The sequence below is a fragment of the Schistocerca nitens genome, chromosome 7 (genome assembly GCF_023898315.1).
Source record: "Schistocerca nitens isolate TAMUIC-IGC-003100 chromosome 7, iqSchNite1.1, whole genome shotgun sequence".
NCBI lineage: Eukaryota > Metazoa > Arthropoda > Insecta > Orthoptera > Acrididae > Schistocerca > Schistocerca nitens.
In genome coordinates this window covers 575,315,090-575,342,081 of record NC_064620.1, presented here as the reverse complement: position 1 = coordinate 575,342,081, position 26,992 = coordinate 575,315,090, and the positions used below count along the sequence as shown (strand labels likewise).

Below are 26,992 nucleotides of genomic sequence, written 5' to 3'. Positions count from 1 at the left end.
ATTATTTCACATTCGCATTCGCTAATAACTTCACTGGATATTATTGAATTCTTTACTGCTATAAATACTCCTCCACCATTGGCGTTTATCCTATCCTTGCGGTATATATTCCATTCTGTGTCTAGGATTTCGTTACTGTTCACTTCCGGTTTTAACCAACTTTCCGTTCCTAATACTATATGCGCACTATTTCCTTCAATAAGCGATACTAATTCAGGAACCTTGCCCTGGATACTCCTGCAGTTTACCAATATTACGTTAACTTTTCCTGTTTTTGGTCTCTGAGGACGGACGTTCTTTATCAACGATGATGATGTTCTCTCTGGTAAGCCGTCAGGTATTTTATCGTTTCGCCCAAGGGGGGGTCCCTCTAACCTAAAAAACCCCCGTGTGCACGCCACACGTACTCTGCTACCCTAGTAGCTGCTTCCGGTGTGTAGTGCACGCCTGACCTGTCTAGGGGGGCCCTACAGTTCTCCACCCAATAACGGAGGTCGATGAATTTGCAACCATTATAGTCGCAGAGTCGTCTGAGCCTCTGGTTTAGACCCTCCACACGGCTCCAAACCAGAGGACCGCGATCGACTCTGGGCACTATGCTGCAGATATTAAGCTCAGCTTGCCCTCCGCGTGCGATGCTGGTTGTCTTCACCAAATCAGCCAGCCGCCGGAAGGAACCAAGGATGGCCTCAGAACCCAAGCGGCAGGCGTCATTCGTTCCGACATGTGCTACTATCTGCAGCCGGTCACACCCAGTGCGTTCAACAGCTGCCGGAAGGGCCTCCTTCACATTACGGACGAGACCCCCCGGCAAGCACACCGAGTGCACACTGGCATTCTTCCCCGACCTACCCGCTATTTTCCTGAGGGGCTCCATAACCCGCCTAACGTTGGAGCTCCCTATAACTAATAGGCCCGCCCTCTGTGACTGTCGGGACCTTGCCGGAGAATCGGCCACTGGCCCAACAGGCGAGGCATCCTGTGGTGGCTCGGAAACGATGTCATCACCACTAGGAAGCACCCCGTACCTGTTGGAAAGGGGTAAGGCAGCTGCCACGCGGCCAGATCCCACCTTCGCCTTTCGGCCAGGCACGCGCGAGCCCACCACTGTCCGCCATTCACCCTGGAGTGATGGCTGACCGGTAAGATGCTCACTGCCGGAAGACGCAGCGACATCAGGGGTTCCATGTGATTCCAAGGCCACCGAAGTAGGCATAGGTCTCACCACAGTTGCCCCAACGCCACTACGAGCCGACGCCTGCGCCTCGAGCTCGATGAGCCTAACAGACAAAGCCTCTACCTGCCCCCGAAGAATGGCCAATTCTCCTTGCGTCCGCTCACAACAACCACAGTCCCTACACATGACTATGTTTACCCTACTCTATACGGTGACAAATTCCCAAGATAATCTTCTGATGAGCTACTCTGATAATCAAGAAACACTCACTGAAATACGAGACGCGAAAACTACGCTAGGTTTTCCCAGAAAAACTATTTAAAAGCTAAGCGCAGCAAATAAGTACAAAATAAATTTCTCTCCTAACGATCAAGAACTGTTAGTTTCTATGCAGAGCAGATAAACACAAATAGAATCCCTTCCTTAGTGGAAGGTCGTAAACAAAATGCAAAATAAACGCTTTATACAACAGTACTCGCTGCTGCTGGTGCTCTCGCTCTGGCTGTCACAAGACAACTGCTGATTCAAGTGACTAGTGGCTAACGGCCGCGGAACAAACAAAAGACGGTTTTTGGGCGCTTTCTGTTCTAAACGATCAAGAAAACACTAAGAAATCTAACACGAAAACTACGTTAAGTTTTATCAAGAACTGTTAGTTACTATGCAGAGCAGATAAACACTAATAGAATCCCTTCCTTAGTGGAAGGTCGTAAACAAAATGCAAAATAAACGCTTTATACAAACAGTACTCGCTGCTGCTGGTGCTCTCGCTCTGGCTGTCACAAGACAGCAGAAAATTCGCTTTCACCATTCGCAATAGTCAGTAATTGCGAGCAATCTTCCTTTTGACATGATCAACACCTTTGCAATGATGACGTCCAACGTCATTCGTAATAATATACACACTGAAATAGAACCTCCTGGCAGATTAAAACTGTGTGCCGGACCGAGACTCGAACTCGGGAAATTTGGAAGTTAGGAGACGAGGTATTGGCGGAATTAAAGCTGTGCGGACGAGGCCTGAGCTGTGCTTGGTTAGCTCAGTCATTAGAGTTCTTGCCCACGAAAGGCAAAAGGTCCCGCGTTCGTGTCTCGCTGTGGTACACAGTTTTAATCTGCCAGGAAGTTTCAAATCAGCGCACACTTCGCAGCATAGTGCAAATTTCATTTTGGGCACACTGAAATAATTTCCTACATTGCGGATTTGTATAGTGGGTGATATCTACTGATCATGAAACGTCCCCTTTTGAAAAATTATGCATGGCTGTGCTTAAACTGACACACAATATTTTTAGCGCAACGCAGTCTGACTTTCAAAAATCCCTACAAAAGAATGGCCCTGACTAACATTAACCTATACCTTTCACAAATCACTTACCTCACAAAAATCTTAGTTACTCGAACTACTGCAATACAGCGAGCGCCACTACTACCAGCTAAATAAGATTCAAACTACGGAAGGCACTAACTACTGATAGGCATAGTTAGCAAATGAAAGATTTTAATAGAGAACAAGCAATGTATTTACCTTAATAGTGTTGAAAAATCATAATATACATAGCAGTTCATGACATCCAGTCTTACAAATTTCAAAACTCCGCCATTTCTCTCCCCACATCCACCACTGCTGGCGGCTCACCTCCAACTGCGCAACGCTACGCGCTGTTCACAGCCAACTGCCCAACACTACAATGGCGAACATTACAACAATGCAAACCAACCACAGACTGCACACACCACAGCCAGTGATTTTCATAAAGAGCGCTACGTGGCGTTACCAATAAAAAAACTAAACAGTCTACTTACATAGCCCCAATGCTCCCCACAAAAATTTTACAAATTGGTTTGGGCAGTGGCCAAAACACATTTGAAAATAAATTTCATCATTACAATAACAAATAAATCAAATGCACACACTCATTGATACAATGTTGGTCAAAAGCTAAAATTTTCCCACAGTCCATAAAGACGGTCCTGATCATTCATCACAGTAAAACAGCAGTGTTTTTCTCAAAGTCTGAGCAGTAAAAGAAAATGCACACGGAAGTAGTGGATTTCCATGCAGTCTTGAAGAAGTAGTGTTATCCTTCCAACGGAAAGACAGTGCTGACTCTCGACATGCAGACAGTTAATGGGCCAAAAGCCGAGAAGCGATTCTTCTTAGTGTTTTAGCTCTCAGGGGCACTCTGGGATGCTCTCTGGGGCACTCTATGATGCAGAGTCAGTCGAAGTTTTGAAGAATACCGGTAAGTAGGTCATCACAGAGTGGATCCACTGTAGTCTTGGTAGAGATTACGGTATTGGTGGGCCATCAAACATGCAAACCCACTGTAGTTCTTGTAGAAATAATGGTACTGGTGGGCCATCAAAGATGCAGACCCACTGTAGTCCTTGTAGGGATTATGGTATTACTGTTTAGTTTTTTTATTGGTAATGGCACGTAGCGCTCTTTATGACAATCACTGGCTGTGCTGTGTGCAGTCTGTGGCTGGTTTGCATTGTTGTAATATTCGCCGTTGTAGTGTTGGGCAGTTGGCTGTGAACAGCGCGTAGCGTTGCGCAGTTGGAGGTGAGCCGCCAGCAGTGGTGGATGTGGGGAGAGAAATGGTGCAGTTTTGAAATTTGTAAGACTGGATGTCATGAACTGCTATGTATATTATGATTTTTCAACACTATTAGGGTAAATACATTGCTTGTTCTCTATTAAAATCTTTCATTTGCTAACTATGCCTATCAGTAGTTAGTGCCTTCCGTAGTTTGAATCTTTTATTTAGCTGGCAGTAGTGGCGCTCGCTGTATTGCAGTAGTTCGAGTAACGAAGATTTTTGTGAGGTAAGTGATTTGTGAAAGGTATAGGTTAATGTTAGTCAGGGCCATTCTTTTGTAGGGATTTTTGAAAGTCAGACTGCGTTGCGCTAAAAATATTGTGTGTCAGTTTAAGCACAGTCATGTATAATTTTTGAAAAGGGGACGTTTCAATCAGTGCGACGAAATGATTTTATATGAGAGCATTCCTGAACAGCGAAGCCAGTTGAAATATCTCTGACATGCCGTAGTATACTTCCCCATTTAGACATTTTTTCAACTATTACAACATTGCCGGCCGGAGTGGCCGAGCGGTTATAGGCGCTTCAGTCTGGAACCGCGCGACCGCTACGGTCGCAGGTTCAAATCCTGCCTCGGGCATGGATGTGTGTGATGTCCTTAGGTTAGTTAGTTTTAAGTAGTTCTAAGTTCTAGGGGACTGATGACCTCAGAAGTTAAGTCCCATAGTGCTCAGAGCCAATATTACAGCATTCCTAATACAGGGTGTTACAAAAAGGTACGGCCAAACTTTCAGGAAACATTCCTCACACATAAAGAAAGAAAACATGTTATGTGGACATGTGTCTGGAAACGCTTACTTTCCATGTTAGAGCTCATTTTATTACTTCTCTTCAAATCACATTAATCATGGAATGGAAAAACACAGCAACAGAACGTACCAGCGTGACTTCAAACACTTTGTTACAGAAAATGTTCAAAATGTCCTCCGTTAGCGGGGATACATGCATCCACCCTCTGTCACATGGAACTCCTGATTCGCTGATGCAGCCCTGGAGAATGGCGTATTGTATCACAGCCGTCCACAATACGAGCACGAAGAGTCTCTACATTTGGTACCGGGGCTGCGTAGACAAGAGCTTTCAAATGCCCCTATAAATGAAAGTCAAGAGGGTTGAGGTCAGGAGAGCGTGGAGGCCATGGAATTGGTCCGCCCCTACCAATCCATCGGTCACCGAATCTGTTGTTGAGAAGCGTACGAACACTTCGACTGAAATGTGCAGGAGCTCCATCGCGCATGAATCACATGTTGTGTCGTACTTGTAAAGGCACATGTTCTAGCAGCACAGGTAGAGTATCCCGTATGAAATCATGATAACGTGCTCCATTGAGCGTAGATGGAAGAACATGGGGCCCAATCAAGACACCACCAACAATGCCTGCGCAAACGTTTACAGAAAATCTGTGTTGATGACGTGATTGCACAATTGCGTGCGGATTCTCGTCAGCCCACACATGTTGATTGTGAAAATTTACCATTTGATCACGTTGGAATGAAGCCTCATCTGTAAAGAGAACATCTGCACTGAAAGCCAATCAGCTGCTGATAGTGCCTGCACACGCTGTACATGGTACGGAAACAACTGGTTCTCCCGTAGCACTCTCCATACAGTGACTGCAAAACCACGTTCGTGATGAACACTAGCCTGTTGATGCTACGTACTGATGTGCTTGATGCTAGTGCTGTAGAGCAATGAGTCGCATGTCAACACAAGCACCGAAGTCAACATTACCTTCCTTCAATTGGGCCAACTGGCGGTGAATCGAAGAAGTACAGTACATACTGGCGAAACTATAATGGACTCTTACATGGAAATTAAGCGTTTCCGGACACATGTTCACATAACATCTTTTCTTTATTTGTGTGTGAGGAATGTTTCCTTAACGTTTGGCCGTACCTTTTGTAACACCCTGTATATGGAAATACATGTACATTAAAGAAAACGACTCGTGTACTGTCACTTTTAAAACGCTTTACTGGCGTCATTTTCTCTTTAACACACAAATTACCCTCTTGCACTAATCGATCTACATTTTCAACTGTTCTTGTAATAATAGAAATATTGCCTCCAGATAGGCGAGAGCAATGCGTGACATTGATGCCGGATATTATGTCACTTACCGATCTTACGTAATCATCTGTTACGGTATTGGAAACATTGTCGATGATGGCGGCTTTTTGCGGTGAGATCACATTTTCGGTAGAAACACAAGCATCCTTGCTGTTTTTAAGTTTCAGTAGCGGACCCACTTCCGTGCACATTCGCAGCTTCGGTGTTGGCAACAGCTGTCTCTGTAGCGTCGCGCTGTAACCGTTTGGGGAGCTCGCCATGACTACGAAGTTACCGTATTTACCTCGATGACACAAGATTCGTATCCTCTGTGTTAAAATGACTTAGACGAAACTACTCTTGTGAGTTAGACACAATCAAGTTCACGGATTGTAACAGTTACTTTAAACCGCTATTTGAAAGACTTTTGCAACAGCAGACACATGTTTACGTTCGTTGCTAGTCAAGGATCAGGTGGTTCAGTAAGTGGTGAGTGATAATGATTTTTAAGTTAGACGAATTTTTGATGCATCTTGTATATATTTTTCATGTGTGTGAAATGTCGGAACCTTAAGTGGTGATGTGTATGACTTTTCTTTCTTTTTGGCTTGTGGCTCAGGATTCTCTTGTGGATTGTGTGTAATAGTGCAGTTTCTTAGTGTTACAGGAAGATAATGATGTAATAAATGGACAGAGTTGCAGTTAACACATAACTGAGTATTTATCTATGTGGAGAGAGATGGAGATGTATGCTGTATCTAGACTAACCTCAGAAGGGCAGAAAGTAATGAAACAAGCGGTGGTGAGGACATAACAAGTGAAGCGCAGATAAAGTTGCCAAAAAAGGAATGGCAAAGTTTTGTTTTCTGCTTATATTTGACTTTTTTTGCAGTGGTATTTGATAAATGCACGTGACTGAGAATGTCTCTGTTTTATCACCAAATGTTTCATTTGTAACAAAAAGTAGTCTTGGTGTGTGCCACGGGGTAATAATAGACTGAAGTGATTTTGTGGAATTAGCGAATGGCAGGGTGCAATTATGAAGGTGTTTTATATAGTTGTTGTAGTTAGTTGGCATTAAGTCATGGGAATGACAGACCTTTGTATATTGGAGAATACTAGATGGTTGTAGTATGGTAGATAGGACATGTCATTAACAGGAAATGGCATCTCTTAATGATGATTAAGTGGATGATGCATACATCTCGTTTCTCTCCCATTTAAATGTGATAAGTATAACAAAGAAGGAGACATTAATTGTTGTAGAGATATTTTTGAATAATTTGATTGTGAAAGGAAAAAACTTGATGATATATGACTGTAAACTAAGGTAGGAACCCTACTTTGTGAAGTTATGTAGGACGATGCAGTGATGAAAAACTGTATTTTGTATGTATCTAGATATTATTAATAGCCTGAACTTCTATTATCAAGTACAAGACTGCAAAGGGGCAGCTCACAGCTCACGAGATGGAAGAGACGGCGAGTTTGGGGCTTCCTTTCTCATTTTCTGTGCAGTCAACGAATACCTGGTGAGAGGCTGGTATGCAGGGAAGGGGCTGTGTGAGAAGCAGTGATCAGACACAAGAGCAATAAAGTGTGGATGCAACCAACCTACCTCTCATCCCCCTGTGCTTAAGTTACACCTCCCTGTGGATCCAACGGTTGCGTACTCCATACAGGCGAGCGCCAGCTGATCTTGGAACTACTGTGCTGTTGACACAGAGCGACACCTGACACCTGTACCTCAGTGGTACCCAAACAAATATTTAGCGGAGTGCTGACAGCTCTGCGGCCTGCTGGAGCACATGTGTCGAGGCACTCATCGGTGCATCACAACATATTAGTCATGAAGCAGACTGTTAGAATAATGAGCTGCTGTTTATGGATGAGCCATAAAAGTACTAACTTTCCATACTTGGCACCTATGTAAAGAAGAACATATATTGTGTGCTTGTGAAGTTTATGTAGTGTCACAGAATTAATTACTATTTATAAGCAGGGGCAGTACATGCCGTTTAGTATTGTAAGTACCGAAAGTTACCAATAGTTCATTCTGTCAATGATTGACCAATGTCAACCAGTTGATTCGAAAAAGTCTTATCTCTGATCCCTTGTCCAGGAATCCCTGATCAGTTATACGATGGCTACACTGTCACTTGTGCCTGACGAAGTCCATCTCGTTTTGATACACTATGCTGTTCTCGAATGGAGAATATCTCTTGTTGGGTGGTGGACGATGCAAGCCAAGTCATGGAGCAATGATGGGATGCAGCACGAAAGAGGGAGGCGACTGTTGTCGTCATTGATCAGCTGTACATTTTCACTGAAAATCTGCGACACTACCATCCTAATCCGACCTCAGAATCACTTATTGAATAGATTAGCCTCCTCTACGATGCCACAACGACATGTACCACTGCCTAGTGTGTGTGGACACTGAGCTGTGTGTAGATAAACCGCAACCTATAGGGTTCATTTGAATTGTGTGTTTGTTTATGTATCTGAGTTTGCCAAAGTTCAATGTTTGTTGCATCAAGAGATATTTATTTCCAATTGCTTTTTTCTCTATTAATGATGTGCCATGTGACCAATATATTAACTTCGAGTGGTAAATAACATTATTTCTGTAACGATATAGTGGTGAACAGACGGATGTTACAAGACAAGCTCTTTAGATTTTGTTTATATAAAGATATCTACACTCTTGTTAACTGATTTTTGGTATGAACCATTGGTTAAAATTGTATTCACACTGTATCCATGACCGAATCGTTCGTTTATCGGTACACTTTGCATGTACCTTTGACTATAATTGTGTGACTGAATAGTTCTTATGCTTCAACATGATAGTCCATTATCTTTGATTAGTGTTTATACTGAATACTGCCTTCCATTTGTTATGTGCTTTGTACACTTAGTTGTGTAAATATTTTACTATTTTATTAACTGAGATTCTTCTGTCTGCAGCATTGATGACAACCATTTGTGTTCACAGTGCGCACATGACAAAGTCGTTTTGAGTTTTGCATGTGACCTTGATTAAACTTCCATAGTTGAAGATTTCTTCCATTTTTACACTTTGTCTTATGGTTTTGACTATTTCTTGTTTACAGGACTGAGTTTGATTAATTATTCTTCTTTGTTATATAATTCATACATATTTCTTTCATTTTTTAAATACTAGTGTACATTCTGAATCATAATTTGTTGTGATGTTATCTTGTAATCCACATTTCTGGTTATACTGATCCATCTCAAAGACAAGCACAATAACCTTCAGTGGTATAAAAGCACTGTTGAATGAATTGTGAATTCATTTTGTTGCATTTGGTAAAAGGAACATGTGTCTGTAAGGTATTTGCTAAAACTTGATTGAGAAGATCCATGCTTTGAATTTATCTTACGTTTTGTTGATTATTTTCAATGAATGAAAATTTCGTTTTTCCTCTTCCTTTTTTTACTTTTGTGTATCTTCGTGAACAAGTTCACGCTTGGTACGTACATTCATGGCTCTAATTGAGGTATTGTGGAGATCTGTAAGCCTTGTTATTGTTTTGAACACACTGTAGAAGAAACAAATAAGTGACGAACATTTTGAAAATATTTAGAACTAATCTTCCCACTGTGAAGCTACGTCATTCCTACATATTGTCATTTCGCAAGGTGTAGTGTGATGAGACGAATCCATCAGATCCATCTCATATATTCATACATTTATGATGTTGCAGATCAGTCCTGCATTACAACTCGTTAACCGTTTGCAAATGCAGCATGCTTCTTGGAGGAAAGTGATTTGTTTTGTGCTAGATATCCTTCCTCTGTCCTTTCCGTATTATTTAATGTAGCATTTGTAAGTTGGATGAGTAACTGTGAGTTTCATAATGGTGGCCAGAATCTGTTGTCTGATGCTGTCGTTATGCAATAGTGGTAGCTTAGTTGCAAAGACAGAGAGGTTTAAGTTGACCATTAGGGCTGGTGCCTGAGCAATTAATCATGGTAAGGTTGGCAAGAGTGTTTTGGTCATCCCTGGTGGTTATACTCACGAAAAGGGGAAGCAGGGGATGATTACCGCTCATATGGCATAAGCACTGTTTGCTGTTGAGACTGGGTAAGAATAGATGTTTCTTTAGACAGTCTGTGAATGGAAGAATTTGAATATACTTAGTGTGTGATGCTCATATTTAACAATCTTTATTTCAGCATTTGGGATATTAAGGAAACCCTTGATAATTGTCATAGTAATTTTAGGTGTGGATTTACCATCATATTTTCATTTTTTGAGAGGGAATACTTTGTCTATGAGTGAGTTGCCTACCACATGGTGTTTAGTATAACGAAACTTTTTTCTCTGATACAGTTAGTAAATTGGAATTGCTTCCAATGTGTAAAGTCATGGAACACATAAGTGTAAAATGTGGAATTAAGTTTTATATTTTCCTTTGCTTTCAGGCATTTGAAAGTTCGTGGCCTCCTTCAGCTAGGAATCTGTTGGTATAAATCAGGTTCTTTCTTCCATTATTCATCAGTGAATTCTTGTAATTTCAGTGCTTATGCAATGTATGTGCTGATTTTCAAGTATAATTTGAGTTTTGCCATACAAGAGACGGGGTTTCTTTGTATACATACAGTCGTGTTCCATCACATGCCACCCACCACATTGTTTCTTTGGTGATCGTTGGACTGATGTAAAATTGTAGAACAGCAAGAATACTTACATGAGAGATTTAATTTCCTTCATTTTGGGGTTGTATAATGTAACTGAGTTTCCCTGTTTGGCACTTTCTCTGAGATGAGCTGAGACTTCTCTGTCAAGTATGCCATGGGCCTCGTAGAGGCTATCAGCAGTAAGGATTGGTCGGTTGGTTGATCTGGGGGTGGGGACCAAACCGTGAGGTCATCAGTCCCATCAGATTATGGAAGGATGGGGAAGGAAGTCGGCCGTACCCTTTCAAAGGAACCATCCTGGCATTTGCCTGAAGCGATTTAGGAAAATCACGGAAAACGTAAATCAGGATGGCTGGGTGCAGGTTTGAACCATTATCCTCCCAAATGAAAGTCCAGTGTGCTTACCACTGCGCCACCTCGCTCTGTGCAGTAAGTATTACTTTCACTTCTATTTTCTTGATGAGTGAACCAATGGCAACTATGAGATTCCTATCCTGACACTCATGTTTTTTCGTGAACATACCACAGCCTGTCCCTATCATTATTCAGAGTATATATGTTGGTAAAAATAAATTTATTTAAAATAGGAGCTATGGCTAGCATTATTTTGATAAGTGTAGTCTCTTTGTGTATATTCGAATTAAGTCAAACATGCTTGATAAATAAATAATTCGTTTGGAATGTTGAAAAGAAATCCAAGACATATAGGTAACATTTCCATTTTAATCCTTGGTGCCGATAACAAATAAGAAGATAAGTTAGCTATGGGTAAAGTTAGGGCTGATACTCTGACCCTAATGTTGAAAGATTTAAATTAAACGAAGTTATTTTTTGTATTTTTATAGAGAGGGCATTATTGGTGCAGATCATGATACGTGGACCATTAAACTAAATAAAGAACTAACATAAGTACAGTTATTAAAGCAAAAATTTGTTTTATGGCAAGAGTGCAGACAAACACATTTCATATAACGGCTCATTGCCAAAATTATAGAGAGAGTACAAGCAGGAACCATTTACATGCCTAGCTCTACCAGAATATATTATTTCCATTGAAGAAGGAACCATTTGCATAGCTGTCCTTGACAGGATATGTCTTTATCATTAACTAAGGAACAATTTAACGTTCATTTGTAACATTCAATAAGAGTAATCTCACTGGATCAAATACCAGTCACTGACATAAGTAATGTTGGTGAAGTAGTGTGTACTCGTATATGACAGTTGTAAGGAACCAGTGCAGTAGTGTGTGCAAAAGTGGAGACGTGCAGGGATGTCAGAAAGGAGCTATCGCATCAACCATGAGCACACTGTGAATGTAGTTTCCCAGTTTGTTGGAGTATCAGTGTAGACTGTCCAGCGAGGCCAAAAAAAAAAAAAAAAATATGGCGTACTACTTGAAGCCACGTAAGGCAGCATACGAACAATAGTTGCGTCACGACTTATCAGTGGCAATCGGTTTCAAAACCGAGAGGTGCTTCAATCAATGCAGCTCCATCTGAACCAGTCCAAGCAAACACTGCTAAGGGAACTGCAAGCAATTGACATTTAGAGCCAGGTACTTCTCAGATGGCCATAACTCAACAGCAGCACATAAAGCTGCACATGTTTAATGGAGCAAACAACAGAGAATCTGGAAAATTGATAACTGGAGGCGTGAACTGTGGCGCAGCTACAAGCAAGTTGGCATCTTTTCAAATGATGCAGAGGATGAGTGCACTGACAGTGTAAGAATAGGGCAAAACATTTTGCAGGCGACTGTCAACAGCATCAGTGTACTTGGAGAAATGTATGATACGCACTGTGCTGTCTTACAACATATCTGTTCACTACCAGTTTCGAACCTGGACTGTCTTCACCATGGAAAAATATTATGAGAGCTTCATATGCCGTACATGCTATTTACTCAGGTGCATACTTTTCTGGGTAAACAGCTTGTATGATATATGAAGTTGTCACAATAGATATTTTTCCACGGTGAAGATGGTCCATGATAGAAACCAGTAGTGAATAAATATATTGTACGACAGCAGAGTGTATATCCCCCCTGCGGGTCCGGGGTAAGGATAGGCCCGAGGTATTCCTGCCTGTCGTAAGAGGCGACTAAAAGGAGTCCCTCCCCCTCAAGGGGGTAGTTAGCGCCTGCGTCCGGAGACGGACGGTTCCACGACCTCTATTTGCGGTCATTTTGCTTTTTCGCTTCTCGTTTCTTCCTTTCTTTGGTTGGTTCCTTTCTTTGCTCTTCTCCACCTCACTGTCTTCCTTACTCTTTCCCCTGCGTAATCTCCTTGCCTTCTCATTGCCTTCTTCTCCTTGCCTTCTCATTGCCTTCTTCTCCTTGCCTTCTCATTGCCTTCTTCTCCTTGCCTTCTCCTTGCCTTATCATTGCCTTCTTCTCCTTGCCTTATCATTGCCTTCTTCTCCTTGCCTTCTCATTGCCTTCTTCTCCTTGCCTTCTCATTGCCTTCTTCTCCTTGCCTTCTCATTGCCTTCTTTTCCTTGCCTTCTCTGGTCTCCGCCTCGGCGTTTGAGACGCTGTCCTCTCTCTCTCTCTCTCTCTCTCTCTCTCTCTCTCTCTCCTTTTTCCTCTTCTTCCTTCCTCCCTGTGCGCGCCTGAAGGCCGACCCACGCGTTCGCACGCGTAGCCGGTGACGGGGTAACGCGTAATTCCCCGCCCTGGGTAGACATGTAAGGCACGTGCGTACCCCCTGGTAAAGGCCAGGCCCGGGGAGGGGTGATTGCCTGAGCTGATACCTTCTGACCATGCCGATTGGTCCCTCCGTCTGTTTCTCGGGAGGTGTGACCTGAGGTGTAAACATTCACCTAAGGCGGGAGTGCCCTCTGAGAGGGTCCCCACAAGGAAGGAGCGCGCCATCGGAGACGCTGGCAATCATGGGGGATTTCTCCGCAATGGATTTCACTCCATCTCTCTCGACTTCTGCCCAAAAACGGAAACGTGACCAGCTACCAGTGACAAAAGTACTACCGCCTGCCCCACAGTTCCTCGTCGTTTCTCGATCTGAGGACGGAAAGGATTTTTCCTCTGTCAACCCTTTCGTTATCCAGAAGGGCGTAGATGCCATAGCCGGATCTGTCAAATCCTGTACCAGGTTGCGTAACGGTACCTTATTACTCGAAACTGAGAGCGCCTTTCAGGCACAAAAACTGCTTCGGGCCACACTCCTGTACACATTCCCTGTCCGGGTGGAGGCTCACCGAACTTTGAATTCGTCTCGTGGTGTGGTCTACACTAGATCCCTCGACGGTTTGACTGACGAGGAGATTCAATCTTTCCTCGCTGAGCAGGGCGTGACGGCTGTCCATAGGGTCATGAAAAAGGTCAACAATGACCTTGTACCGACCCGGACACTTTTTTGACCTTCGATAGTGTTCAGCTGCCATCGCGCATCAAAGCGGGCTATGAGGTTATTTGTGTTCGCCCCTATGTCCCGACACCTACGCGCTGCTACCAGTGTCAGCGTTTCAATCACACTCGCCAATCTTGTTCCAATGCGGCTAAATGTGTCACTTGTGGCAGGGATGCCCATGAGGGTGACTGTCCACCTCCGTCTCCTCGTTGTGTGAACTGTCAGGGTGACCATGCTGCATCCTCCCGCGACTGTCCTGTCTATAAAGAAGAACGCTGTATCCAAGAAATTCGGGTCAAAGAGAAAGTGTCCACCTCGGCTGCTCGCAAGCTATTGGCTAGTAGGAAGCCCACGCTGCTCCCAGCGGGGAAATACAGTACTGTCCTCGCCTCTCCTCGGACTACCAGGGAGGTGGCAACCCAGACCTGCGATCTGACCTTCAGCACCACGGTCGTCCGTTCGGCCAGTGCTAAGATCGCGCGGTCGACGTCTCCTCTTCGTCCCATCACCCCACAGACACCAGCCCCTTCATCAGCTTCTGCTAAGACGAAGACCCAGAAGTCAGATGCACGGGCCTTCAAGAAGGAACCGTCCCGTGCAGACTTCCTACGTACCTCGACCTCCCAGCCTTCGTCCGGTACTTCCACCAAACGACCATCCAAGAAGGCTAATAGGAAGCACAGTTCTCCTTCTCCGCCACGGCGCATTTCTTCTCCTGCGCCACCCAGCGGTTGCCGCCCCAGGCCGTCATCCCTTTCGCCTGGCCGCACCGCTGGTAGCCGAACATCTGGCCGTTCACCGGCGGAGGAAGCTCCCCCTCCCGGCCATCTTCCCAAGATGGCCGATGAACCTATAGACCCAATGGACGATGACTGTCCGCCTACTGATAGCGGCGGCAGTCCTCGCTCGAAGCCAGGCCCTCAGCGGCCTTCGAGGTGACCCCTTCTTTCATCTTCCTTTTTTCTTACGATGGCACTTATTCACTGGAATATTCGCAGCATTCGCTCCAACCGAGAGGACTTGAAGTTGCTGCTTCGCTTGCACCGTCCGCTCGTCGTAGCCCTCCAGGAAACGAAGCTACGCCCATGCGATCAAATTGCCTTGGCACACTACACCTCTGTGCGTTTTGACCTACCCCCTGTGGTAGGTATCCCAGCTCATGGAGGGGTTATGTTGCTGGTCCGGGATGATATTTACTACGATCCCATCACGTTGCACACCGGCCTGCAGGCAGTTGCCATCCGCATTACTCTCCCCACTTTTACATTTTCCATTTGTACCGTTTACACTCCATCGTCGTCTGCCGTTACCAGGGCAGACATGATGCAACTTATTGCTCAGCTACCTGCACCATTTTTGTTAACTGGAGACTTCAATGCCCACCATCCCCTTTGGGGCTCTCCAGCATCCTGCCCAAGGGGCTCCCTGTTAGCAGACCTTTTCAACCAGCTCAATCTCGTCTGCCTCAATACTGGCGTCCCTACTTTTCTTTCGGATACATCTCACACCTATTCCCATTTAGATCTCTCTATATGTACTCCCCAACTTGCACGCCGGTTCGAGTGGTATGCTCTTTCTGATACATATTCGAGCGACCACTTCCCGTGTGTTATCCATCTCCTGCAGCATACCCCCTCTCCGTGCTCATCTAGTTGGAACATCTCCAAAGCAGACTGGGGGCTCTTCTCTTCAAGGGCGACCTTTCAGGATCAAACATTCCCAAGCTGCGATAGTCAGGTCGCACACCTCACGGAAGTCATTCTCTCTGCTGCTGAATATTCCATCCCTCACCCTACTTCTTCTCCACGTCGCGTACCGGTCCCCTGGTGGACCGCAGCATGTAGAGACGCTCTACGTGCTCGTCGACGTGCTTTACGCGCCTTTAAACGCCACCCTACAGTGGCGAATTGTATCAATTATAAACGATTACGTGCACAGTGTCGTCGTATTATTAAAGAAAGCAAGAAAGCCAGCTGGGCTGCTTTCACAAGCACCTTCAACAGTTTTACTCCTTCTTCTGTTGTCTGGGGTAGCCTGCGCCGGCTATCTGGCACTAAGGTCCACTCACCAGTTTCTGGCTTGACGGTCGCGAATGACGTCCTTGTGGCCCCTGAGGCTGTCTCCAATGCCTTCGGCCGCTTTTTCGCAGAGGTTTCGAGCTCCGCTCATTACCACCCTGCCTTCCTCCCCCGCAAACAGGCAGAGGAGGCTAGGCCACCTAACTTCCGCTCCTCGAATCGTGAAAGTTATAATGCCCCATTCACCATGCGGGAACTCGAAACCGCACTTGGCCGATCACGGTCCTCCGCTCCAGGGCCTGATTCTATTCATATTCAGATGCTGAAGAACCTTTCTCCTGCGGGTAAAGGTTTTCTTCTTCGTACTTACAATCGCATCTGGATTGAGGGACATGTTCCCGCATGCTGGCGCGAGTCTATTGTTGTCCCGATTCCTAAGCCAGGGAAGGACAAGCACTTGCCCTCCAGTTATCGACCCATCTCGCTTACCAGCTGTGTCTGTAAAGTGATGGAGCGAATGGTTAACTCTCGATTGGTTTGGCTGCTCGAGTCTCGACGCCTACTTACCAATGTACAATGTGGATTTCGTAGGCGCCGGTCTGCTGTTGACCATCTGGTTACCTTGTCGACCTTCATTATGAATAACTTCTTGCGGAAGCGCCCGACCGCGGCTGTGTTCTTTGATTTGGAGAAGGCTTACGACACCTGTTGGAGGGCGGGCATTCTCCGCACCATGCATACATGGGGTCTTCGCGGTCGCCTCCCTCTTTTTATTCGTTCCTTTTTAATGGATCGACAGTTCAGGGTACGTGTGGGTTCTGTCCTGTCAGACACCTTTCGCCAGGAGAATGGGGTACCACAGGGCTCAGTTTTGAGCGTCGCTCTCTTCGCCATAGCGATCAATCCAATAATGGATTGCCTCCCAGCTGATGTATCAGGCTCCCTTTTCGTGGACGATTTTACCATCTATTGCAGCGCGCAGCGTACGTGTTTCCTGGAGCGCTGTCTTCAGCGTTCTCTTGACCGTCTTTACTCGTGGAGTGTCGCCAATGGCTTCCGTTTTTCTGCCGAGAAGACGGTCTGTATTAACTTCTGGCGCTACAAAGAATTTCTCCCACCGTCTTTACGACTTGGTCCCGTTGCTCTCCCATTCGTGGAGACAACAAAATTTTTAGGTCTTACATTTGACAGGAAACTTAGTTGGTCTCCACATGTGTCTTATTTGGCTGCCCGTTGTACCCGTTCTCTCAATGTCCTCCGTGTTCTCAGTGGTATGTCGTGGGGAGCGGATCGAACCGTCCTCCTTCGCCTATATCGGTCGATCGTCCGCTCCAAGCTGGATTATGGGAGCTTCGTATACTCCTCTGCACGGCCATCCATCTTACGCCGCCTCAACTCCATACAACATCGGGGTTTACGACTTGCGATCGGAGCGTTTTATACTAGTCCCGTCGAGAGTCTTCATGCTGACGCTGGTGAGTTGCCACTCACCTACCGGCGCGATATACTGCTTTGTCGGTATGCCTGTCGGCTACTGGCAATGCCTGACCACCCATCTTATCGTTCCTTTTTTGATGACTCTCTCGACAGTCAATACGGGTTGTATGTCTCCGCCCTGCTACCCCCTGGAGTTCGCTTTCGTCGCCTCCTTCAACACCTTCATTTTTCACTCCCTGCCACCTTTCGAGTGGGCGAGAGCCACACGCCACCTTGGCTCCAGGCTCAGGTTCGCGTCCACCTTGACCTCTGCTCGCTCCCGAAGGAGGTTACCCCCGATTCAGTCTACCACTCCCGTTTTGTCGAACTTCGTTCGAAGTTCATTAATACGACCTTCATTTATACAGATGGCTCTAAGACCAATGACGGGGTCGGGTGTTATTTTATTGTCGGGGCACAAAGTTTCCAATATCGGCTCCATGGCCATTGTTCGGTCTTCACAGCTGAGCTCTTTGCCCTCTACCAGGCTGTCCTTTACATCTGCCGCCACCGACATTCTGCATATGTCATCTGCTCCGATTCCCTGAGCGCTATCCAGAGCCTCGGTGATCCGTACCCGGTTCACCCTTTCGTGCACCGGATCCAACGCTCTCTTCAGCAGCTGGTGGACGTCGGTTCTCCGGTTAGCTTTATGTGGATTCCTGGCCATGTCGGTATCCCTGGGAACGAAGCTGCAGATGCCGCGGCCAAGGCTGCGGTCCTCCAACCTCGGACAGCTTCTTGTGGTGTCCCTTCGTCAGATTGTAGCAGGGTAATTTGTCGGCGCATTGTCTCGCTGTGGCATGCCGATTGGGCTGCACTTTCAGACAACAAGCTTCGGGCCTTGAAAGCTCTACCCGTGGCTTGGACGTCCTCCTCACGCCCTTCTCGGCGGGAGGAGGTAGTTTTGGCCCGGTTGCGAATTGGCCACTGCCGGTTCAGCCATCGCCATCTGCTGACGGCTGCGCCGGCGCCGTTCTGCCCATGTGGGCAATTGCTGACTGTCCGCCACATTTTAACGTCGTGTCCGAATTTTAACACCCTACGTCTCGATATTGGCCTGCCATGTACTGTAGAAGCCATTTTAGCGGATGACCCACGAGCAGCTGCTCGCGTTCTTCATTTTATCAATTTGACAACCCTCTCAAAGGACATTTGATTATGCTGTTTTCTTTTTCAATCCTATGCCTGTCAGTATGTCTTTCATCGTGTTTTCCGTTTTGTTGCTGTTTTAAACTTGTGACTCGCGGTGCATTCCTAAAGTAGTCTAGGCGCTAATGACCGTTGACGTTGTGCGCCCTAAAACCTCAAAAAAAAAAAAGAGTGTATATCATGCATTTGTCCAAATAAGAATAGTGGTTGTAAAAAGATCCTAACGGAGAGAGACTAAAGACGACCGTGAAATCCTATTAGCGACAACAGAAGCCCAACAGGAATTTCAGTCAGTTTTCGAGTGAACACTGCGAAGGGAACCGTATGGAATTGATGTTTAGAGTCGAGAACCTGACGGAAGGCCATTGCTCACAGTGGCACATAAAACTGGACAAAACACAGAAAGTTGACAATGACTGACTGGACGTTTTTGCAATGGTCCAAGAAGCTGCGCAACTTTGCCTCTTCCCAAAAGACGCAAAGCATGGTGTACGCTGGTGGCCTAAAGTGGCATTTAACCTGCAGTAGGTGTAACATGCAGTAGGTGGTTCTGTGATGTTTAGGAATGTTCTTTGTGCTCTACTGATAATGTTTATTGTAAAGATGAATACGACATCTGTTGAACATTTTCTGTGATGAGGGGCTGCATTTCCGCCTAAGCCTTCACAATGACTATGATGTGGACACTCCCACCTTCCAAGGTGACAACAGTCGTGTTCACAGGTCTCCATGCATATCGTCAAGCACCCTACCTCACTTTAACTGGCCCAATATATCACATGGCGTTAACAGGGTAGGAAATGTCTCCAACTGTTTGGAACAGTAGGTGAAACTTAGCAGGCAGCATCCCTACAACCTGGTAGCTATACAGGACATAATCATCAATGAGTGTCTTTAGCTGTATATGGCACACCTGAGGAAGCTTTTGGACTCTATTTCCTGCAGAATTGAAGTCATTGGCAAAGACAGAGCGTTTGTTACAGGGTGGCCTATCAGTGTGAAGGTTCAGGACTAACTCTTTTTTGGATGTGCTTCATATGCAATGGTAAAGTTTCATGAGGGTATGTGTGGATGTCTGTACCTCCGGGATCTCCTCTCAAGCCTCTGAATCGATTTCCACCAAATCTGGCACAGAAACAGCATGCCTCACGAGTATCAGCACTCTGGCACTTATAACTTCCAATAGCAATGGAGATACAGGGAGAAATGTCTATGCAGCCCTGCACGACCAGCACGTTGTGTGGGAACAGTATCAGCCTTCCAAATCAATCTGTTTTGCAGGTCAGCCTAGATGTCAGAAGCAGGAAACAGTTTTCCTTTCCCAACATGTAGGCTACCCTGCATGACTGACATGCTTTGCATGTTGCCCTTTACATAAGGGGCAAATAGATGATATTCAAGCCCCTGATCTGTAGCCTGTCCAGTATGACAGACACACTGCGGGAGAGGCCTACCCTGCTTTATTGTATTGCAGGGGATGCAGGTGCTCATGAGCATGGCTGGGGATAGTTTAAGGTAGATAGAGGAGCAGATGGACAGAGGAAGAGGGAGGAGGAAATGGAATGAGAGAGGGGAGGAGGAGGCGATGCATGAGGCAGGTTGAAAGTGTAGAGGGGTAGTGGGTAAGTGGAAAAGGAAGAGGGTGAGGCACTGGTGGAAAGAGAAAGGGGGGAGGATATTATCAGAGGGGGGAGGAAGATATTATCAGTGAGAGGGGTATAGGAAATGGACAAAGAGAGGGGGAGGAGGACATGAAGAAAGAGAGATATTGGGGAGAAGGAGACAGACTTACAGAGGTGGGAGTGTGAGGTGGACAGACAGACAGTGAGGAAGAGGACGACAGATAGAAAGGGATGAAGTGGTGTGTTCGCTATATGTGTAGGATGCATATGCATGTGAAGCTATGGGGAAAAGGCTAGTACTCTATATTCCAGGTTACTCTCCTGACAGTTGACATTTCTCGATTTTGTGTACACTGCCGCTACATTTTAATTGGTTTCTAGCAACCAGCGTGGTTCCCAGTTCAATAATCTGATTGAATCATTTAGCATAAACTAACCCCACACAAAACAGATGTTCTGGAAATTCAGGCCTCAGTGAGAAATTTTATTAAATCAGAATGTATTTCTCTAAATAATAAAATTTAGATTTGTCATTTCCAACTGTTCACTTTGGAAGATGCGCCGTACATCTCAGACCACACTCGATATTATTTTTACCTCTTCATTCACATGAAGAAATGGTTTGATTCCCGACACTTCGGCAAGTAGCTGCGAGACGTTGCTTTATTTGGTTGACTGCTGATGTTGCTGAATTGCATGCACAGTGAATTTGTGAGCTTCCTTAAGAGACGAGATAAATTCTTAAATGTTATTGGCGGTTACGTAGAGAAATAATACAAAGATGAAGTAGTAAGATTTTTCTAAACATTTTCTTTAACTGTTCCAGTATTTTATTTCTACCCTAAAAGACTCGTCTTTTTGGATATCTCTCATGTGTGCATTGTCGTCGCCTTGTCTAGTTTCTTTTCTGTGCTTATATGTTGTTTTACACAGATTAATGAGTTAACTAATTCAGGAACAGTGCGTCAGCGTGATCCCAGGTGCTCTAAAGTGACGTGCTGGTGGTGTGTGTTGCCAGATCGACGACATGTTGAGTGGTGGTACGGGCCTGGGAGGCGCTCTGCCCGTGGTGCAGACGAATATCACCGAAAAGGCAGTCCTAACGAAGAAGCCGTTGGATGCCATCCGGGATGCCGACTTCCGCGCCGTGCCCATGCTTGTGGGCGTGGCCAAGCACGAGGGCATCATGCCACTGGCCTGTAAGTCATCTGTTTTTCTGTCTTACTGCTTCCACTGCTTCCATACTGACATTACGATGTACACATGACTATATATGGGGTGTAAAAAACCTGCACATGGTATACAAAATTTTAGAATGTTTGTAGTAGATAAAAAGGAACATTTGTTTAATGTGACAAAAATGTGAACCCCTAGGGGCCCATGAAAGATTTTGATGCTACTTATATTTAGAGAAGGTCTGTGATGAATATTATTTCAGAGATGTTGCTGAAAATGTCGTTTGTCTACACTAATACACATCTGGCATTTACCTGCTTATGATTATTTTACGAATAACGTGTGCAGCTTCAGGCAAACATTCAGCCAGCTCATCTGGAGTGTCTATCGATTTTTTGTACACCAAACGATTCATCTGCCCACGTAAACAGAAATCCATAGGACTGAATTCGGGAGAATATGGTGTCCATGATAGTGGCACACCGATCCCAATTCCGTAACTGTGGGAAAGGTCTGCAAATGTCCTTGACATCAATGGCAAAGTACGGTGAGGCCCTATGATGCTGTAATGACAGTCCTTGCCTGACTGGTAGAGGGATATTCTCTTACATTTTAAGCAGCACTTCATGGAGAAAGATATTGAAATTTCCTCCATCGAGCATGTTAGGCGGAAGATACACCACAGTCATCGATCATCATGAACAATCATCAATACCAGCCCACACATATGTGTTAAATCCTTGGTGATGGTCTTTCCGCGCTGTTTACTGACTTTTGAATTTTTTGGCTGAAGGAGAATGAGTATGGCACCATGGCACTCATTGTCGTTTGCTCTCTGGAGTATGGCGATAAGCCCAAGTTTCATCTCTTGTCACTATAGAGTTGAGGAAAGCCTCGCCTTCAGTCTCAAAACGGTCAAGGATTTCGCAAGCGGCACTGACTGTTGATTTTGTGTGCTTCGGTAAGCCTCTTGGGCACCATCGCGCACACAATTTGCGATAATTTAGTCGATAGTTACGATTCCATGAACAAGATTTCGTGAAATGTTTGGACAAACTGCATGGAGGCCGTCAGTTATCGAACGGCGACCAAAGTGAAGATGTTCTTCAATTTTTTGCAGCACATCATAAGTCACAACAGACGGCCATGCCCTTCTGTCTTGGTGAATTTCCGTTGTTCCAAAATTGAAATTCCGTACCCATTTCGTCACATGCTCCCTTGAGCTTACGTCCTCTCCATAAACTGAAACAACTTCGCACCGGTGTTCATGCCTTTAGCAATTAGGTAGCGAATTACAGCGCGCACTTCGCACTTGGCGGGAGCCGGAATGAGAACGCTCACTTGTAACAGTCACCACAACGCTAATCGACAAGCTACTGATTTTTGGGAGTGCTCGATCCTTCCGCTGCCTTCCCACTACAGTGCAGTTGTACCGGCTTCCCCAACGGACATTCCATGCTAAAGCTACATTCCTTGTAACCTTACTTGAGGGATAGCCCTCGTGGTTTATTGTTTATGTGCAGTAAATTGTATGTACAGAATGAATATGAAATTCATCGACGAAATTCCAGACGATGTTCATAGATAATTTCGGAATTTTTTTTTGGTGTAAGGAAGACATGGTCTACGGTGATAATTCGATTTCATTTCTTTCCTAAACCCGATTGATCTTTCTATCTGTATTGCACTGCACAACAGTGCAACTGTAGACGGTATCAGCCATAGGTCTTGTTCCATTCAGGCACAGTACTTGCTGATAACAATGATGCCCTCTTTACCCTTCGCTCTCAGTCTTGTATTCAGTACTGTCGGTTCTGTCCCGGGTTTGATTTTCCAGCAATCTTAGTTGAACAGTAACAGTGATACACCACAGTATAGACAGGTTTACTGAAAAAGAGTTGGCCAATATGCACGTCCTGTATGGGTGCACTGAGTGTAATGGTTAAGCAGCACAGTAGCCCTATGCTAAGCTTTCCCATCGTTCCAGAGGCGACAGTAACCACATCACAGTAGTCTACATCTGTATGTAGGCATCACTGCACTGTTTTCTATCTTTTGCTGATTGAAAATTACCTGCTCTTTCACTGTCGTGAAGATATTTGCACAAAAACAGAGGTAAATGGGGAAAACACCCCATAAATCAGAACTAAGCTATTAGCTTGTAATGAAGCATCAGAGGCCATGCGTCGATATTACCAAAATGCTCTGAAAATATTACCGAACAGCCTTCAACGTTTCGTTGTTGGTTCGGGTTCACCCTGAATACACACGAGAAAATGAAGTGGGTCCATGTGCTGCGCTGGAGGGAGTGCGCACCTGTCGCCATGGAGGAAGGAGTGGTTGAGCGTCTCATATTCCTGGGACTTCGACAGACCTTCTACTGGCTGCCAGTATGCCAGTGGGGCATACGATGAGCGATAGCTGTGGTATCAAAGCATTTGACCGAGACCAGTTGGCGGATACCCGATGCGTGGTGAACTTCGTACCCCACGATGTTCTGGCAGTGGACTTTTCACTTGTTACAGTGACAGTCATGATGACGATGATGTGCTTTGGGCGCTCGACAACAACCTTACCGTGTCGAGGATGTACCGACATCGCCACTATCTAAGGAATGTTGCCATCACCTAATAAACCGCCATGAACAACAAAATCAAAATGATGTGGATGTTCACACAGGGTATTACTGATAGTAATAGCAGGTAAATGGGCTCACTGCAGCAGTATTCTCGACAAGTCAGTGCTGGACAACAAGAGGTGAGCAGCCGCAGTATCTAGAAACTCTCCTCGCTGTTGGTCAGAAACATCTGACTCCGCTCATTTGACACCATCAGGTACAGACTGAGCGGTGTAGCGCAGTGGTTAGCACACTGGGCTCGCATTCGGGACGATGACTGTTCGAACCCGTGTCTGGCCATCCTGATTTCGGTTTTCCCTGAGTTCCCTCAATCGTTTAAGGCAAATGCTGGGATGTTTCCTTAGGGCACGACTGCTTTCCTTCTCCATCCTTTCCTAAACAGGGAGTAGGCCTATGCTACGCCCCTAATGATGTCGACCGGACGTTAAACACTAATCTCCTCCTCCTCCATCAGGTACAGAGATTATCACTGGTGAAGTAATATCGCCAGTCGACGCCAGGAGAAAGATTTCTTGGGTTGTTGAGTTGTGGCGGAAAGTGGTGCCCGCTTACAAAACGTAACCCGCCACCGCTAATAACCAATGTGCCGGATGAAATCACAGTGCTATTCGGGCACTTCTTGAAGGCACCCAACCGGTACTGACAGCCTTCACTCGCTATCAACCTAACCTGCTTAAGTTAGCTGACAGCCCAGATTTAGCATCTCATATCCTTCTGTACACAAAGCAGATGTGCCACTGAGAATTAAAACTAAACTCATTATAGCGAGGAAAACACAAAATTGCACCACTGGTGCCAGTGTACACTCTATTGCATCCTGAGCTTAGACTGGTAGCGACACGAAACAAGTGAACGTTGATCCAAAGTCGTACAACGTGTTGTGACTTTTATCAGGTCTGGTGCTCCCATCAGCCTCTGTGCCAAGTGTCTTCCTCCAATGCACTATCAGCACAGAAAATTAGCCCCGTCAGTGCAAGGACATTGGCAGACAAAATACATGGTGATCAAAAAGTCAGTATAAATTTGAAAACTGAATAAATCACGGAATAATGTAGATAGAGAGCTACAAATTGACACATATGCTTGGAATGACATGGGATTTTATTATAACCAAAAAAATACAAAAGTTCAAAAAATGCCCGACAGATGGCGCTTCATCTGATCAGAATAGCAATAATTAGCATAACAAAGTAAGACAAAGCAAAGATGATGTTCTTTACAGGAAATGCTCAATATGTCCACCATCATTCCTCAACAATATCTGTAGTTGAGGAATAATGTTATGAACAGCACTGTAAAGCATGTCCGGAGTTATGGTGAGACATTGGCGTCGGATGTTGTCTTTCAGCATCCCTAGAGATGTCGGTCGATCACGGTACACTTGCGACTTCAGGTAACCACAAAGCCAATAATCGCACGGACTGAGGTCTGGGGACCTGGGAGGCCAAGCATGACGAAAGTGGCGGCTGAGCACACGATCATCACCAAACGACGCGCGCAAGAGATCTTTCACGCGTCTAGCAATATGGGGTGTTTTTTTTTTTTTTGTTCTAATAAAACCCCATGCCATTCCAAGCATGTGTGTCAATTTTTACCTCTCTATCTACATTATTCCTTGGTTTATTAAGTTTTCAAATTTATACTGACTTTTTGATCACCCAGTATACTAAACTTGTGAGCAGTTTAGTGGGTCTGACCTAGTAATTAATACCTCTTAACTAAAATATATTTAAGGTTATTAATGGCAAGGCAAACATAATGTATATCTCTCTTTCAACCGTGCGCACGCGCGCGCACACACACACACACACACACACACACACACACACACATAGCACGGAACTGACTGACTGCATTGTTGGACGCCTTCTCGACACTATCTCTACAGTCGTTATAAATGCACCACATTCCAACATGGCTCCTTACATTTATATCGGTGGCATAACACAGTCTTAATTTAGCCGCACGGGGTAGCCGCCCGGTCTGGGGCGTCTTGTCACGGTCCATGAGGCTCCCCCCCCGTCGGAGGTTCGAGTTCTTGTAACGCGCCGACTGGCGGTACTCAAGATCGAACTCACAGTGACAACGGATCGTACTGTACCAACGTCGCTATGCCGCTGATGTATGGCTTCCTGCCGAGCAAAATTACTTGAGTGAAACAATCGACCACTACAGCATGAACATGGCGCAGTTTTAATTTTACAGTCGACGTTATGACTGTGGATCGCTATTTGTTTTCAGAAGATTCCAGCCGTAGCGGAGCGCCTGGCAAATACTAAAGTCTTGCTCGTAACGTACTTGCACTCTTAAAAGACAAATTGAAGACAGATCAACCCTCGGATAATTAATACTTCAGCAAACATAACCACTGACGAGACGGAAGACACAAATTTCGAATAATAATAAACAGCGCCTTTACTAAACACAGCGTCGTAATCGTACAGTGACACTATTACAGCACGAATAGACACGCTAAAACATTCCAATGACACTGACAAACAATATCGAGCAGCAATTACGAGACAGGCAGATTTCGATAACAACTTCCGTTATCGTACTATCGCACAAAACAAAACACCAAACCATTTTAAATACAATACCTGTTTATATTATGTAAAGCTAAATGTTACCTCTAGCTTGCAATTGTTCTCACACACAACAAAGTTCTCACAACACAGCACACTATCTCTGGAAAAGTCTCTTTTAATTACTTTCAATATTTATATCCAATATATCGTCGTGTTACGACCAATTCACTTTAAGTTGCTTTCACCGATATCTATAAGGATTAAGATAATTGATGCTACCATTAAATCTCTTTCTGTTTAGTCCAGCGTTGCTATGTAAATAATACGACGTAACGTATTCCACAGATTTACCAATCTTTGTTGTAAGTATAATAACTGTCTTTTCCGTGATAACTTTTGACAACTTCAATTCTAATTGAAGTTACTTAGGACACTCTTTCCATAAATGAAATCGTTTTAACTGTTTAGCATATCTACCCTCCCAATATTTAGCGTGGGTCAACTCAATTAATGA

The 26,992-nt window shown here is 45.0% G+C and overlaps 1 protein-coding gene across 1 annotated transcript in view; it reads left to right on the top strand.

The window, feature by feature from the left end:
• The window catches only part of LOC126195357 (cholinesterase 2-like), a 255,797-nt gene that overhangs the window by 174,691 nt on the left and 54,114 nt on the right, over positions 1-26,992 (top strand). The window contains exon 7 of the mRNA XM_049933935.1: positions 21,155-21,335. Coding sequence (XP_049789892.1) covers positions 21,155-21,335 — 181 coding nt within the window. The remainder of the gene's footprint in view (positions 1-21,154; positions 21,336-26,992) is intronic.